We start from the raw sequence: 13,983 nt of genomic DNA, 5'->3' as shown, positions 1-13,983 counted from the left end.
ACGTTGAACATGTATCAAAAGTTCAAGAAATCACATTGAATAAATTAAAACTTTATAGATTATATTGAATACTGAACTAAAGGTCAGGGATTAAAAAGTTTAGAAATCACGTTACACGGTCGGCCAAAGTTTAAGGATTTGCTTACGTTTTTATTCCGAAAGTGATTCAAAGGGCAAAAGAATCTTACGTTTAAAATTCATCTTCTTCTCAGCCGTTCGTCTTCCGCGATGGGCGGTGGTGGATCATCGACGGGATCAAAAGGCTCCCCCTGCCGTCTCTCTCTCTATCCGTCTCTTGGTCTCGGGGGCGCGTGCACGACACGTCGGACGGTGTGAAACGGTTGGCACGTGCCGTGGAAGATTGGAAACAGTTCCCCGCGAACTGCGGGCCCCACAATAGACTAATGTTACCTTCGGGAGAAGAAGCCCGAATAAAAAAAGTCGCATGATATTGTCGGGGCCCACACCCTTCGTTCCGCCTTTTTTGGGTTTCCTAAATCTTCCGCTAAAAATTAAGAAATTAATTATTTAATGGAGAGAAATTGCTCGCAAAAATAAACTTTGGGTTGTGACTGTAAACTCTACTTCGCATGTCCCCAAAAGGTTTAGCTGCCGCCTTTCAACGATTAAAATAAAAATAAAATAACAATCGATCGGCACGCTCGTTTAGCCCGATCCGATTTATCCAGATATCATCTATTGGTTCTTTTCTTTTCGATAAGACTTGATCGGATAACAATCTTAGCACCGATTAATTTGCAGCATTTTCAGAAGAAACTGAAATTAAGAAAGTGCAAAGATCAAGTTAAAGATTTTCATTTAAGGATTGCGATATTTAATCACTCCGCAGCATATATTAAAAATTGATTTCGCGTATTTTATTATAAAATATGGCCGGAAGGCATAATTTTTCTCTCTCTCTTTTTTGTTCTGTCGGCATTTAAGGGTTTCTCGTGATGACGTAATATGTAAGTTGCATACGAACGACCGACACTACACATAAAAGCAATACAAATACGTAAATTTTTTTTATTATAAAAGCTCAATAAAATCTATGGTGGGTAGATTATTCATCATATTAAAATCCAGAAGTTAGTGGGTAGTTCTCAACCATGGCGGTGCGAGGACAAACCTTCATACAATTAGAAATGGTGCTGCAATCATCGTCAGGGTTAGGTGAGATTAGGCCTAGGGATAATCGGTCGAATTGAAAGTCAGTCGAATTTGGACTCTAGGGATAATCAAAACACAAATAGAAAGTGATGGGTTTCATCAACGCGTTTGTTGTCAATTGCAAAACCTTGGGCAAGGATTTGACAATAACGCTACACGAGGAATTGCATCGATATTAATATGTGTTTGGTTAATATTTGAGGTAGACAAGTAACCTCTTAAAAATAATGACTTGATGCGAGTTTTGCATCGATAACTAGTCATGTAAAGATATTATGATCTCGAGTCATCGGGCTGTGCCAGCCATTGCTTTGTTGTTGACAAGCGTAGAGAAAAAAAAAAGTACATTTGAGATGGTTTCCTACACATCGTGACAATGAATCTTCGAGAGGCGTCGATATGTCATGCCCCAAACGCATGTTCACCGTAAGATCCTCCAACTAGCATTACAGAGGCCGATGGTCGGTCAGGGGTTCAAGAAACAAAGAGAGTATGTGTACGAGTTGCATATGCAGCAACGAGAAGAAGGGAAGACATACGTTGAAGTCGAATTTTTTTGATATACTCCATTAAATAACTTTCTCATTTTTGCAAAGATATCTGAAAAAAAAAACTTTAATGGAACGGTATTCCGCGAAACTCAATCTTTTTAGAATTACATATTTCTCACACCAGCTGATTGGAAGTAATACTTGGCCTATCAAATTACCAATCATAAAAAAAAAAAAAATTGAGGTTGTTCAGTTGACTTCGGGTTAAAAAAGAATGTTAAAAGAAATGCCGACTCTAATCTTGATCATGATCATTTTCATGATCCAAGAGAACGGCCCAAAAACCTCCATTCTAGGGAGTAAGTAAGCAAGGCTTGGGCCTTTCACAATTCGACTAAGACGTAAAAGCTAAGACTCAAACCATCTGGATGTTGTCTGGCCCATCAAGAGTTTCATAGAATAGCTATCAAATTGAATCTTGCATAGTTCACACCAAAATCTTCCGTTTCACCTTTTGATCTTCTATGTTGTCAGCTTTTTGTAAATGGTTAATACCACGAAAAACCCTAAACTGATACACCTGTGACAATTTTACTCCGAACTAATTTTTTGACCACCAAAAATTTCAAATTGGTACACCTGTGATAAATTTACCGCGAACTATTTTTTTTATCACAAAAAACCCCACACTGGTACACTTGTGATAATTTTACCTCAAACTAATTTTTTGACCACAAAAAATCCCAAACTAGTACACCTGTAACAATTTTATCCCAAACTAATTTTTTGACCACTAAAAATCCAAAACTGGTACATTTGTGATAAATTTACCATCTGTTAGTGTCCATTAAATTTGATTAATATCATGAAAAATCACAAATTGACAAACTTGTGATAAACAGAGGGGTAAAACCTCAAACTGGTACACACGTCAACTACCACATGTCATCAAATTTAGCAATTCGATAGTAAAATTTAATGGAAACTAGCGGAGGGTAAATTTATCACAAGTGTACCAATTTGGGATTTTTAGTGGTCAAAAAATTAGTTCGGGATAAAATTATTATACGTGTACCAGTGTGGGATTTTTGGTTGTCAAAAAAATAGTTCAGGGTAAAATTATTATAGGTGTACCAGTGTGGGATTTTTTATTGTCAAAAAAATAGTTCGGGGTAAAATTGTCACAGGTGTACCAGTTTGGGGTTTTTTGTGGTAAAAAAAATAGTTTATGGTAAATTTATCACAGGTACACCAGTTTGAGATTTTTTGTGATATTAACCATTTTGTAAAAGTTCATATGCATTGGGTTTTACTGTCATATACCCTATTTACGCGTCCTGGCACCACATGACAGTGACATGTAGAGAAACAAGTCGATCATATATTGGTTTTCGAAATTCAAACGCAAAATCTGTTACTAGGACTGTTGTATAGGTGATGCGATCGATCAATTACACCACACCTCACTTGGGTAATCGATACACTTCTAAGATATACTCCCTGCTACCAAAGGGCCGGGCCACTCGTTGCGTTGCTGAAAATGTACTCTACAGGAAACTTCCTTGCACATACCTTTGGTGTTCAATTATTGTACGAGAGGGGTTTAGATGCACATTTAAGCCTGTAAAGTGAATCTAGATCGAAGACCAAAGCTGTGGTGGAGAACGCACCGGATACAAACTGAAACATTCTTTGGTAGTGTATAATTTGAAGGTACGCCTTAATTTGATAAAGATGGAGTCATGTACATTGCATTCTGGTATTAAAACGGTCGCGATTATTCTCTTAAGCACAATATTCTTCCACTAGTAAAAGATGAGCTCGTTTAGATGAAATGAAATATTTAATGAAATGAAGTATGTGTAAGATTTATGAAAATATTTCAAACACTATTTTAGAAGATGGATGAAACTTTAAAATGCTTTCGGAACATGATGTTTTTGTCTGCGGTAGTCAATTGTCACGTTCGAATTAATTACAGCTTAATTTAGAATGATGTAACAGTATCTTGTGATATTATTAGCAAGAGGTGATTGACTTGAATGGACGTTAAAATCGTATTTTGAGAATACTAAACAGATTATCCTACTTAGGAAGGGTCCTATAAGGCAAATATCACGGGTCTCTCATCCAATTCTCGTTTACTTATCTTGTGTGCGGACTTAAAATCTGTAGCTATATCTATTTATATATTTAAGTCTAAAGCCCATTTTGTCTCACTTTTAGCTTTTCAAATTTAACCTTGCACCATCTACACTATCTTTTGAAGGATATTAAAGCTCTCCTTTTTGGTTTCCACCTTAACTTATTTCTCTCCTCAATTAACTATCATCAAAAGTCAAGACTGTAAAACTACCGAAAATAGAGAAGTACCCACTACTTTTTAAATCGAGAAAAAACTATCTACTACTTAAAACAAATATTACACGCGTTTCCAAAATGCACGTGGCGCGAGTCGATTCTAATCCCCAGAAAGTCAAAATAATATTTTGTTAAAACACAAAATTAGGTCGAAAATTTCAAACTAATACATGAGATGGCCTAACTTTTTTTTTTTAAACTGAACATAGCCTCCGATAGTCCAGCAATCAAGAGTGTTTTCGAAACGATGACGTGAATCCGATATGGAAAAGCAAATAAATTTGATTTGGCTGCACGTCAACCTTAAATTAAAAAGAGCATAAAAAAAAACTGGAAAAGTAGCTGTTTTATCTATCTTTGCATGCTAAAAAGGAAATTCTGTCGAAGTCTTTTGCAACAGTGAAGTGCAACATCGAGAAACCAATTCAGTCTGGGAAAGTTGTTAGCATCAGGTGAAAGCGTAATCAATTTGCATGGCCCCGACATCAGATCTGGTAGATGATGCTTTCCTAGACGATTCACGATCTTCACAACAACTTCGTGTTTTAATGAGTAAACTTTCCCGTGTGGGGAACTCCAAACAGATTGACCGAGGCGTGACGATGCTGTACCATATTTCGTGCTTCGTTTGTTATTTCCAGTTTCTCTGTGATGCTTGTCAATCTGTGTTTCCATGATCTCGAGGAATCGGTTTGATTCAGTGCTTGATTTAGATGCAATGAGTTTTGTGTCCTGAACACAATGTGCTCTACTCATAGGAATGTTAATTAGGGCTTTGCCCGTATCCTTGTGGGTGGAGTCTTATCCAATGCACGTGGATTGGCAATTTGTGTGCTTTCGTATGGAGTAATCGATCCACGAGGTTCGGATACCAAGTTTTGACAGAATGTGTGGTTTGGTTGGTAGTTGAACATTTGCCACGACATCACATCACAAATGTACTCAACCTGTTTAGTTCGCATGTAACGGGTAAGACTCCATTCATAGAGTGGTAGACATGTCTTATCCTGTGCACGTGTCTTATTCAAATATACTCAACTGGTGGGTGAAGCCTTATCCTATGCACATGGATTGGAATCTATTTGCTTCCATACGGAGTGATCGATCCACAAGGTTCGAATACCAAGTTTTGAAAGAATGTGTGGTTTGGACGGCAGTTGAACATTTGTTACAATATCACATCACAAATGTTCGCATGTAGCGGGTAAGACTCCATTCATAGAGTGGTGGACGTGTCTTCAAGTTTAACTCTAAGTGAGAGACGCTGTGATGCGATTGTGAAATTAGCAACATTCAAGCTAACTGCTCTGATCATTCAACCAATCTCTGGAGGCTGATTTTGATCACAGGAAAGCCATCTTAAGTAAGTTATGTTATAGGGATTCGAAGAGATGAAATTTTCAAGTTAAGGTGTATCGATGATTTTGTCTTAAATACAGTGATTTCGTGATACAAGTTAGTCAGATTTCGATAGAAATTCTATTCCCAAGATACAAAGACCTTGCCTTAAAGAGTTGCTAACATAATATATGTATGTATGTATGTACGTACGTACGTACGTAATTTTATGCCTATCACCTATGTGGTTTCATTCCAACGGAGAAAACCGATTCCTACACCAACGGCGATAAACGAACTATAGATAAAGAGTAAATCAAATGGTACAACCGCCACAAAAAGACCAACCGGGACCAAGTTTATTAAATTAATTAATTTTCTATAGAAATTCACGACATTCCCCTCCATTTCCAAGAAAAATAACTACACCGCGAATTATTGACAATTAATACAATGGACGACCCATACGTGGATATCCTCGAACCTATGTTGAAACAAAATTTTAACAGTTGAGAGGACCAACGTTGATCTCTAACTACTAATCCGATTTTGCTCATATTGCACAAGACTTGTCGGATCTTTCAAGACTCTGCGTTGTGAGCACTAATCGGGGTTTAACGAAAAGCTTTAGAGCGGTACCATGGCTCATCGGAAACGACCCTGGCTTCCACACTCGCGAAGGCGAATCCTTTCAAGGCGGATCCCATCTTATTGGAAATCTACTTGTTCTTGGCTATAGATGCAAAGGAGCATGCGTAAAAAGTAATATTTCTCAATAATCTCCTAGCCCAAGTAATTCCAGCTAATGACATAACAATATACTTGCATTCCGTTAGTAGATTTATATTTGTTTGAAGCCCGATTCGCTTCCGAATAACATTCAAATGAAAGAGAAGAAGCATAGTAGCACAATGAAAATTGCATGGTTATTTATTTTTTTTTGTCGAAAGAAAATTCTATTCATTGCTTGAAAGGATACGTGAGAAGTACATTGACTTTCATGGTAAAGAAAATCGAAGCATAACAAAGCTCAAAATACAACAAAACAAAGCAAAATCTAGAAAATAAGGAGGAGCAACATAGCACCGGCAGGTTAAGCACATATTCATTTCATAAAAATGGATTTGTCAAGCAAAATAATCGGTGGCCGATAATTGAATCTCGTATTACCATCAGTGATGAGCACATGCTAGAAAGTCCTTTTCTAATAACTACGGCATTGCTTGTTGACGGTATATGCCTAGGTTCGATTTCCTCTACACCATTATTGTACGGAGACAGCTAAAACGGGTTGAAAAAATACAGATATAACTTTTGAAAAAGCAAATCTTCGTGGTTCAGCGAGACACCGAAGTTCCTACGATCATCATTGAAAATGGAGACAGAGAACCTGTATACAGACAGAGTACGGGAGTATCAAATCCCCGAAAATATTATTAAACTCTCAAATCTAAATTGTGAGAGAAAAGTTCTTAGATCTAGAATTAAATCAAGAGAGTTCATACTTTCAGATCTAGAATTATATCGGGAGAAGAGAGCTCCTAGATTTGGATCGGAAGAGAAGAAAAAACAAGAAAAGAACAAAAATATTCGGACAAAATCAACAGGAGGGGAAGGTTTGAGCTAGTCTCATCCTCCCCATAGCTGAAGCTTGAGGAAGAAGATGGAAAGAAAAGAAAGAGAAAAACTTTTCGGCTTCTGGGTGGTTTATAGTAACTAATTGCATGGTTATTTAAATTATTCCACTAATCTATCAATTTCCTTCCAATGAGATGCACAAGGAATAGAAGTCAATTTAATCAATTTCAATCATTGCTTAAGTATGTCTTATTTAGTCGATTTACTATTTCCGTGTATGGGCAATATATGTTTAGTTTTTGGTAAATATATCGACAAAAACCAAAATTTTCATGTGTAGTGCCCCGGCGGTGGAATTTGGATTTAATAATACCCTAATCATGAAACAAACCTCTCTACAGTAGCCATTAGTGCCGGCTTAGCATGAAGTTTACCTCCTTAAAAAAAGAAAGATGGGGACATACTTGGGTCACTTCAAGAAAGCCATTTTTCGTTCATTTCCTCCCCTTATTTTGCGTGTGGTTTTGATTGATAATCAATCGTTAAACTCAACAAGTCACACCCGTTGGAGCCGTCGGAGCAAGCAAAGTAAACTAATTTGCGGACACGTTTGAAGTTTCTTAACGGCAATCCGTGGAGTAAAATCCAGAAAAATTTGAAGGAGTCCAACGTTTGGCCACCTGTCCCCTACTGTCTCAAAAGACGTTTACCTAATCAGTCAAATTTCCCCCCACCATCTAAATCTAAATCTCACCAATAAAAACACCGCCTGCCCAATTTCAATAATCTCAAGATTAAGCTAATGGGGTTTGCATTTATGTTGTCCAACACGAAAAAGGGTATGCCGTCACCTTCGTATGCAGAGCATATTCCATTGCAGAAACTTTTATTCTTGAAAGCGTTGGGACTGTGTAAGGATAATATAATGTTTTGTCGTGTCTTTGTGTTGCATTAAAAATCATATGACAACAATATGAAGGTTGACCAGTTCAAAAAATTTAAAAAAAGAAACGAAAAATCAAGAAATTGTGGAAAGACGCATGTCGAAATTTCTTTGGATGCAATTGTTTCGAGAGGAGATGTGTATTGAATGGGTTAATTTTATATTGTGAGATTATCATAATTATTTCACTTATCGAATGGCGAGTGATAGCTAAAAAAAAATTAAGGTGAAAAAGATTTTTACTAGATAGTTTTTGATAGAATGCTTTCCATCAACTTACATATATACGGTAGGTACTTATAGAACGAGATTATTTTAGGAGGATTTCATGAACATTGCAAGGCCAATTTGTAGCCAGGGGGATCGAGGAAGTTTGTTGACGAATTTAATGGCTAGTTGGTGGTTGGACTGGCGGTGGGGCCGCCGCTATTGGCGGTGGCAGCAGTCGTTGTCCGGCCGTGTCTTGTCATACGGACGACGGCATGCTAGCTGCAGAGGGCTTCTGTCCCTCTGGGGGCAACGTGACCTCGGCCTATCTTTCTGTACATTTATTATATCATTCAATCTTTTTGATCTGTCGGAGCTAAGATTTTGCAAGTTTTTCATTTTCACTTTCCTTTATGATATAATTTTCACGTGTTCGCAGCGAACTAGTTGATGTTGGTGGTAAAATTATATTGGAATTTATACGTGAAAATGATGAAGCATTCTTTTGCTTTTTAAACTAGCTAATTCAAGAATTGGAGATTTGATTATCTCGAGACCCATGAAATACCATGTATATTCCATTAATCGGTAAGTTTTGGCCTTTTGGGTTGTAGGTATGGCTCTGTGTACATAACCTTAACTTGAGTTGAAAATCTTCCAATGCCTCAACAAATCGCGTCAATCTTTACGGTTGGAATGTCGTTCTCCTCCGCAGAGAAACACATCACTCCAATCATTCTCTTGGGATAAATCATGAGAGTCAAAAGGAAACCCGCATATTTCGACATGACAAATTTGTCCTCGGTCTTGCGTTACCAATGACTAGGGATAATAGAAATGGGAAGTCAAAGATCTGGAAAAAAAATTGGATAATTCAACAAAAAGCAAGGGACGAATCGTTTGAAAACCGCTTTCCGAATTATTTTTGAAAATTACATCAGAAAATGCCAATTTTGCATGATATACATTCACCACTTCTTGGAATAAATCTAATAACTCATGCAACATTGGTATCGCATGGCATGTTCAAATGATAAGAAGAAAGGTCAAGCACGGCCCTCATTACTTTATGGGTCATACGTTCTCTATGCATTAATTCAGCTCCTATTCATGGCAAAACCTATGAACGGTCGGTCCCCATTGACCAGCCTCATCTGCATGAGATCAGGTAGGTTGGGGGATTGGGAGCATTAATTCCATATTTTCCCACCTACATGAACTATATATATATAATGGGTCGATGACGTCACAATTGCAATTAGTTAAGGCGAGTGCTGAGGGGCCAAAACGATTTTTGTGCTCATAACGTAGGACAGCTCATGTTTTCCACCACATTGGAAGTTCAACAAATCACCATCGACGGTTAGCTGATGAAATTAAAAAGCTAATAAATGCGTTGATAAAGCAAAGAAATGCACGCAATCTTCTTTATCCTTAGAAGGAGATGTAAGAATTTAAGAGGTATATAATCCACTACATAAAGTGGCAACGAACACAATCCACAAAAATTGCAAAAAAATTGTCATCAGACGGCTAGCACTGACTAAACCTCTACACCAGTGATTTCCGATCAAAATTAGCCGGAAGGATTAAATTGACAAATCGTTAAAATGTTTAGGACTAAACTGGCACAATTGAAAAGTTTAGGGTTAAATTTGCAAATTGTCAAAAAATTTTAAGACTAAATTTGTGTAATTGAAAGGTTTAGGATGAATTGACTGTCTTACAATAGATTTAGAATTTTCTGAACAATTTTCCCTAATATTTTAATTAAAATCTCTTCTTAATTTCGTAATGAAACCTACAACCCAATAAAAAAGTTGTACACTTCCCTCCATTTAATATATGAGTCTTAATTGAACATTTTGAACTCGCGAAATGGTTCAAATAGGGCCGCATCAATAGACATTATTAAAAAAAAAAATTATCAACAAACGTCACCTGGTACTGTATCGTCCATCAGTTGATGTATGATTTATCATTACGGATGATAATCCACCATATGTTCTCTTCTTTCATAAAAAAAAATAAAATTATCCCACGTTACATTATCACCTCTATTCTTTCACCAAAAGAATTCACTTTAACTACACTTTTTTTCTCGTAAAATTTTCACTTATAAGCAATCACGTCATAAGCGCATGGCGACGCTCATCTAATGCTTTCTCGACACGGTGACAACTCGAACGGCATTGAATACATTGCGGCGCAACGTTTTCATTGTATCCCACTCCCGATCACCTATCTCATTCACCCACATGGATCTGTTGCTTCCTTTGCCTTTGCCTTTGCCTTTGCCTTTCCCTCTCGTTTCAAGCAAATCAAACCACTAGCGTCTAATTAATCTAACGAGAGCGTTCCGTCGCCAAAGGACAAGAACGGACCTTCCCCCGCCCATATTTATGGATGACCAACCTCCCTCTCTCCCTCCTTCCCACGCCAAGCCAACTCCCTCCTCCCTCCTCCCTCCTCCCTCCTCCTTATGGCTCTTTAAATGCTCCTCCACCCAATTCGGTGGATGTTGCAGTCGCTCCTCCACCCACCCCTTCCAACCTTTTCTCTCTGTCTAAGGCACGTTCAAGAACACGTACAGAGAGAGAGAGAGAAGCGAAGAAACCCTTCGTGTTTGCTCGTTTCTTGATTCTTTCCTTCGTGGGGTTGTCCCTTTGTCGCTTATATATTGTCGTCGGAGGGGGCGGTTTGTGCGGACGATGAGTGCTGGCGAGGGAGAGACGGTTGTTTGCAGGAGGAAGTCGGGAAGTGAGGCCATGGATCATCAAAAGCTCGGCGCCGGGTGCTGCTCTTCTGCTGATGATGATGACTGTGCGGCCGCCAAGAACGGATGGAAGAAGGCGGCTCGCGGGAGCCCGAAGAAGGCGAGGCGATACGCGCTGGTGTCGTTCTGGGAGCTGCCGGAGTACATGAAGGACAACGAGTTCATCCTCCGCCACTACCGCGCCGACTGGCCGCTCGCCGAGGCTGCCCTCAGCTTGTTCCGTTGGCACAATGAGACGCTCAACGTTTGGACGTATGGATGACTGATGTGTTTTTAGTTTGATTTGTTTTTTCATGCGAGGCCAACTTTGTTCATATTTTCTTCTTGAGTTCATCTTTATCTTTCTCTCTGTCTCTGTCTCTGTCTCTCTCTCTCTCCTTTGTGATTTGTGGTGATCTCTTTTGCGTTCTGTGTGTGATGGGGGAGCAGGCATTTGATTGGGTTTCTGGTGCTTCTGGGATTGACGGTGGCCAATTTTGTGGACGTGCCTCAGGTTGCTGATCTTCTCGGCCTATTCTCAAGGTGTGTTTTGTACTATTCAATCCTATACTAGCGTGCACATTTTAGTGAGTTCTGATTTATTGATCGTTTGTATTTGGCAACTTGTCTGTCCCAACTCAATGACATCGGATGGAACCCATAATTTCTAGTGAGGAATTTGTCAGTAGCAGCTCCATCTGTGTTGACTATCATATCTCGATTTCACTGTCTCAAGTGTAATATAAGATGAGGCTTGTAGGTGCGAGTTATAACTCACCAGAGAGCTTGCAAAATTGCTCATTTAGTGAAGATGTTTGAGTTACCCTGTTTTGATCAAATCCTCCATAACCAGCTTAAAATTGTTGAATTTCACAGTCACAACCGCTTAGATTTTTCCTACCTGTTTATTAGCAGACCGGCGCTTTTAGTATGTACAAGTGAATGTAGTATTGTGATATCCGTGGCTTGTTACCATACCGAGCAACCGACCATTTTCATTAGCTGACCTTTCTTGCAACCAGAAACCAAAATTGCCATTAACCTTCATTTTCTTCTGGTGCTGTATCGAAATTGCAGGTGCCACAGATGAATAACTCTGAGTTTGTGACATTAATTGCAGGCACATAAAATTAAACTAAGAAAGTTTGTTTCATAGGAATATACAAGGGTCGTGCTCGCCATTTTTATTGTTGCTAAATTTCAGGAGTAGTAGCCTGACAGTCAAGACAGTCTTGCTCAAATAGCAAGTGCAAAATTAAGATGGATAACAAGGGTCATCTGTGATTACTTACCATGATGGATCAAAGTACTAATAGAAATTTCTATTCTTTTCAGAAAGAAATAAACGATCAAACCCATCGGAAAATCTCTCTCTGTTCCTGGTAATACAACATGCATTCAGTCAAACCGTCAATAGATAATCATTTTCCACGCAAGTAGCACTGTGTGTCTAGAAAAAGTTCACACATGGTGGACCTTGTAATAAACTATTGCAGAATGCTCTGAATGTTGATTGCTGCTAAGATTTTTTGAACGAAATCATAATGGTAAATAGCTTTTATAGTGAAGAGTAGTACACTGGTTGTCAAATTGAATTTGAAAGAATCAGCTTAAGCAAGCTATATAGTTCTTCAGTTAGTGCTCTGCCCATTCACTTTCACCGTTTTGGCCTACCCTCTCCCTTTGGCAGACAGGATCGAACCATGTTCTATAAATTATGATCTGAAGATTGGACTCCGACTAGTGTACCATAGATTATGCAATGGCTTGATATGCAAACCCACTTGTGCAGGTCAAACTCTACTAGTGCAGGAAATTATATCTCTTACTCAAAGGAATTGCTTTTGGTGAGTGGCGTGGCAACGATGTTTCATTCAACTTACGAAAAGAATACTCTCTTTTGAAGTCTACAGATGTATCTAACACAACATAGTTTTCAGGGTACAAATTCTTTGCTTAACTTGAATCAGATAACAGAAGAAGATTTGAAGATCACTTCACTCCAACCAGCCGCAACACGGTGGCCGTTCTTTGTCTTCTTAGGCGGATCCATGTTCTGCCTCCTCTCAAGCAGCATTTGCCACCTTTTCTCATGCCACTCACACTGCTTGAACATCCAGCTGCTGCGGATGGACTATGTCGGCATCACGGTCATGATCATCACCTCATTCTTCCCCCCAATCTACTATATTTTCCAGTGCGAGCCCCATTGGCAACTGATCTACCTTAGTGGAATAACGGCGATGGGGATGTTCACCGTCGCGACACTGCTTGCCCCTTCTCTTTCTTCTGGGAAATTCCGGGCATTTCGGGCAATGCTCTTCCTGTCCATGGGGTTATTTGGCATTGTTCCTGCGATCCATGCCTGTATTGTGAATTGGAGTAATCCCCAGCGCCCGATCACTCTTGCTTATGAGTTGGCCATGGCACTGTCTTACATTACAGGTACTTTGTTTTATGTTAGCAGGATTCCTGAGAGACTAAAACCGGGTTGGTTCGACCTTGCTGGTCACAGCCATCAGATATTTCACGTTTTTGTGATCATGGGTGCCTTGGCTCATTATGGTGCTACTCTGTTGCTCTTACAGTGGCGAGATAGAGTCGGGTGTGATAGAACTGTGTAACAATACAAAAATTAGTCAAAATTCGATTCATTTCAATTGAACTGAATGCAAGCGATTTGCTGGGGTTTCGTGTTATTATGTTGTTAGTGTGTGTACACCCCAAATCAAAAAGCCTCAAGGAAAGATGGCGTCCCATGACAGAGGAGTTGCCTCCATTCAAAAAGAAGTGGAATGCTCATTGTAGTTGTTATATTTTTCTCATTTTCCATGGATGATTTGATTTACAATGTGATCATATTCGGGTAATAATCTTTTCTGCTTTCATCTTGTTTTCAGTTGTTTGTGAGTAGTTGCTCTATAATTTTAGTTTGACCACTATTACTTTTTTTTTTTTGGCTAAAGAATACTACCACCACCACCATGAGAATAGTTTTATAAACGCTATATCGTCCTCTGTACGAAAGAAAAAAAGCTAGAGCGGGAGGATGATGAATTCTTTGTGTGGTTAATTTTAAGAAGACAAATTATGACCCAATACAACATATAGAACTGCTAAGAGTCTACCTAATAGGG

General features: G+C 38.8%; 1 protein-coding gene across 1 annotated transcript; it reads left to right on the top strand.

The window, feature by feature from the left end:
- Positions 1-10,670: 10,670 nt before the first annotated feature.
- On the top strand, positions 10,671-13,737 carry LOC130136103 (heptahelical transmembrane protein 1-like). The gene is made up of 4 exons (XM_056306173.1): positions 10,671-11,119; positions 11,297-11,389; positions 12,639-12,693; positions 12,787-13,737. Exons 1-4 carry the CDS (start codon positions 10,803-10,805, stop codon positions 13,468-13,470), a joined length of 1,149 nt encoding a protein of 382 aa, XP_056162148.1. The 5' UTR covers positions 10,671-10,802; the 3' UTR covers positions 13,471-13,737.
- Positions 13,738-13,983: the final 246 nt, after the last annotated feature.

The sequence above is a fragment of the Syzygium oleosum genome, unplaced genomic scaffold, assembly GCF_021117445.2.
Source record: "Syzygium oleosum isolate NSW1041296 unplaced genomic scaffold, Sole_v2.1 Sole_v2.42, whole genome shotgun sequence".
NCBI lineage: Eukaryota > Viridiplantae > Streptophyta > Magnoliopsida > Myrtales > Myrtaceae > Syzygium > Syzygium oleosum.
This window is presented reverse-complemented; position numbering and strand designations above follow the sequence as displayed.

Excerpts from the sequence above, each read along its gene's own strand:
- LOC130136103 (XM_056306173.1), top strand. The coding sequence starts at position 10,803 with ATGAGTGCTGGCGAGGGAGAGACGGTTGTTTGCAGGAGGAAGTCGGGA. Across the intron at positions 11,120-11,296 it reads GAGACGCTCAACGTTTGGAC|GCATTTGATTGGGTTTCTGG; the intron begins GTATGGATGACT and ends ATGGGGGAGCAG. Across the intron at positions 11,390-12,638 it reads CTTCTCGGCCTATTCTCAAG|GTCAAACTCTACTAGTGCAG; the intron begins GTGTGTTTTGTA and ends CCACTTGTGCAG.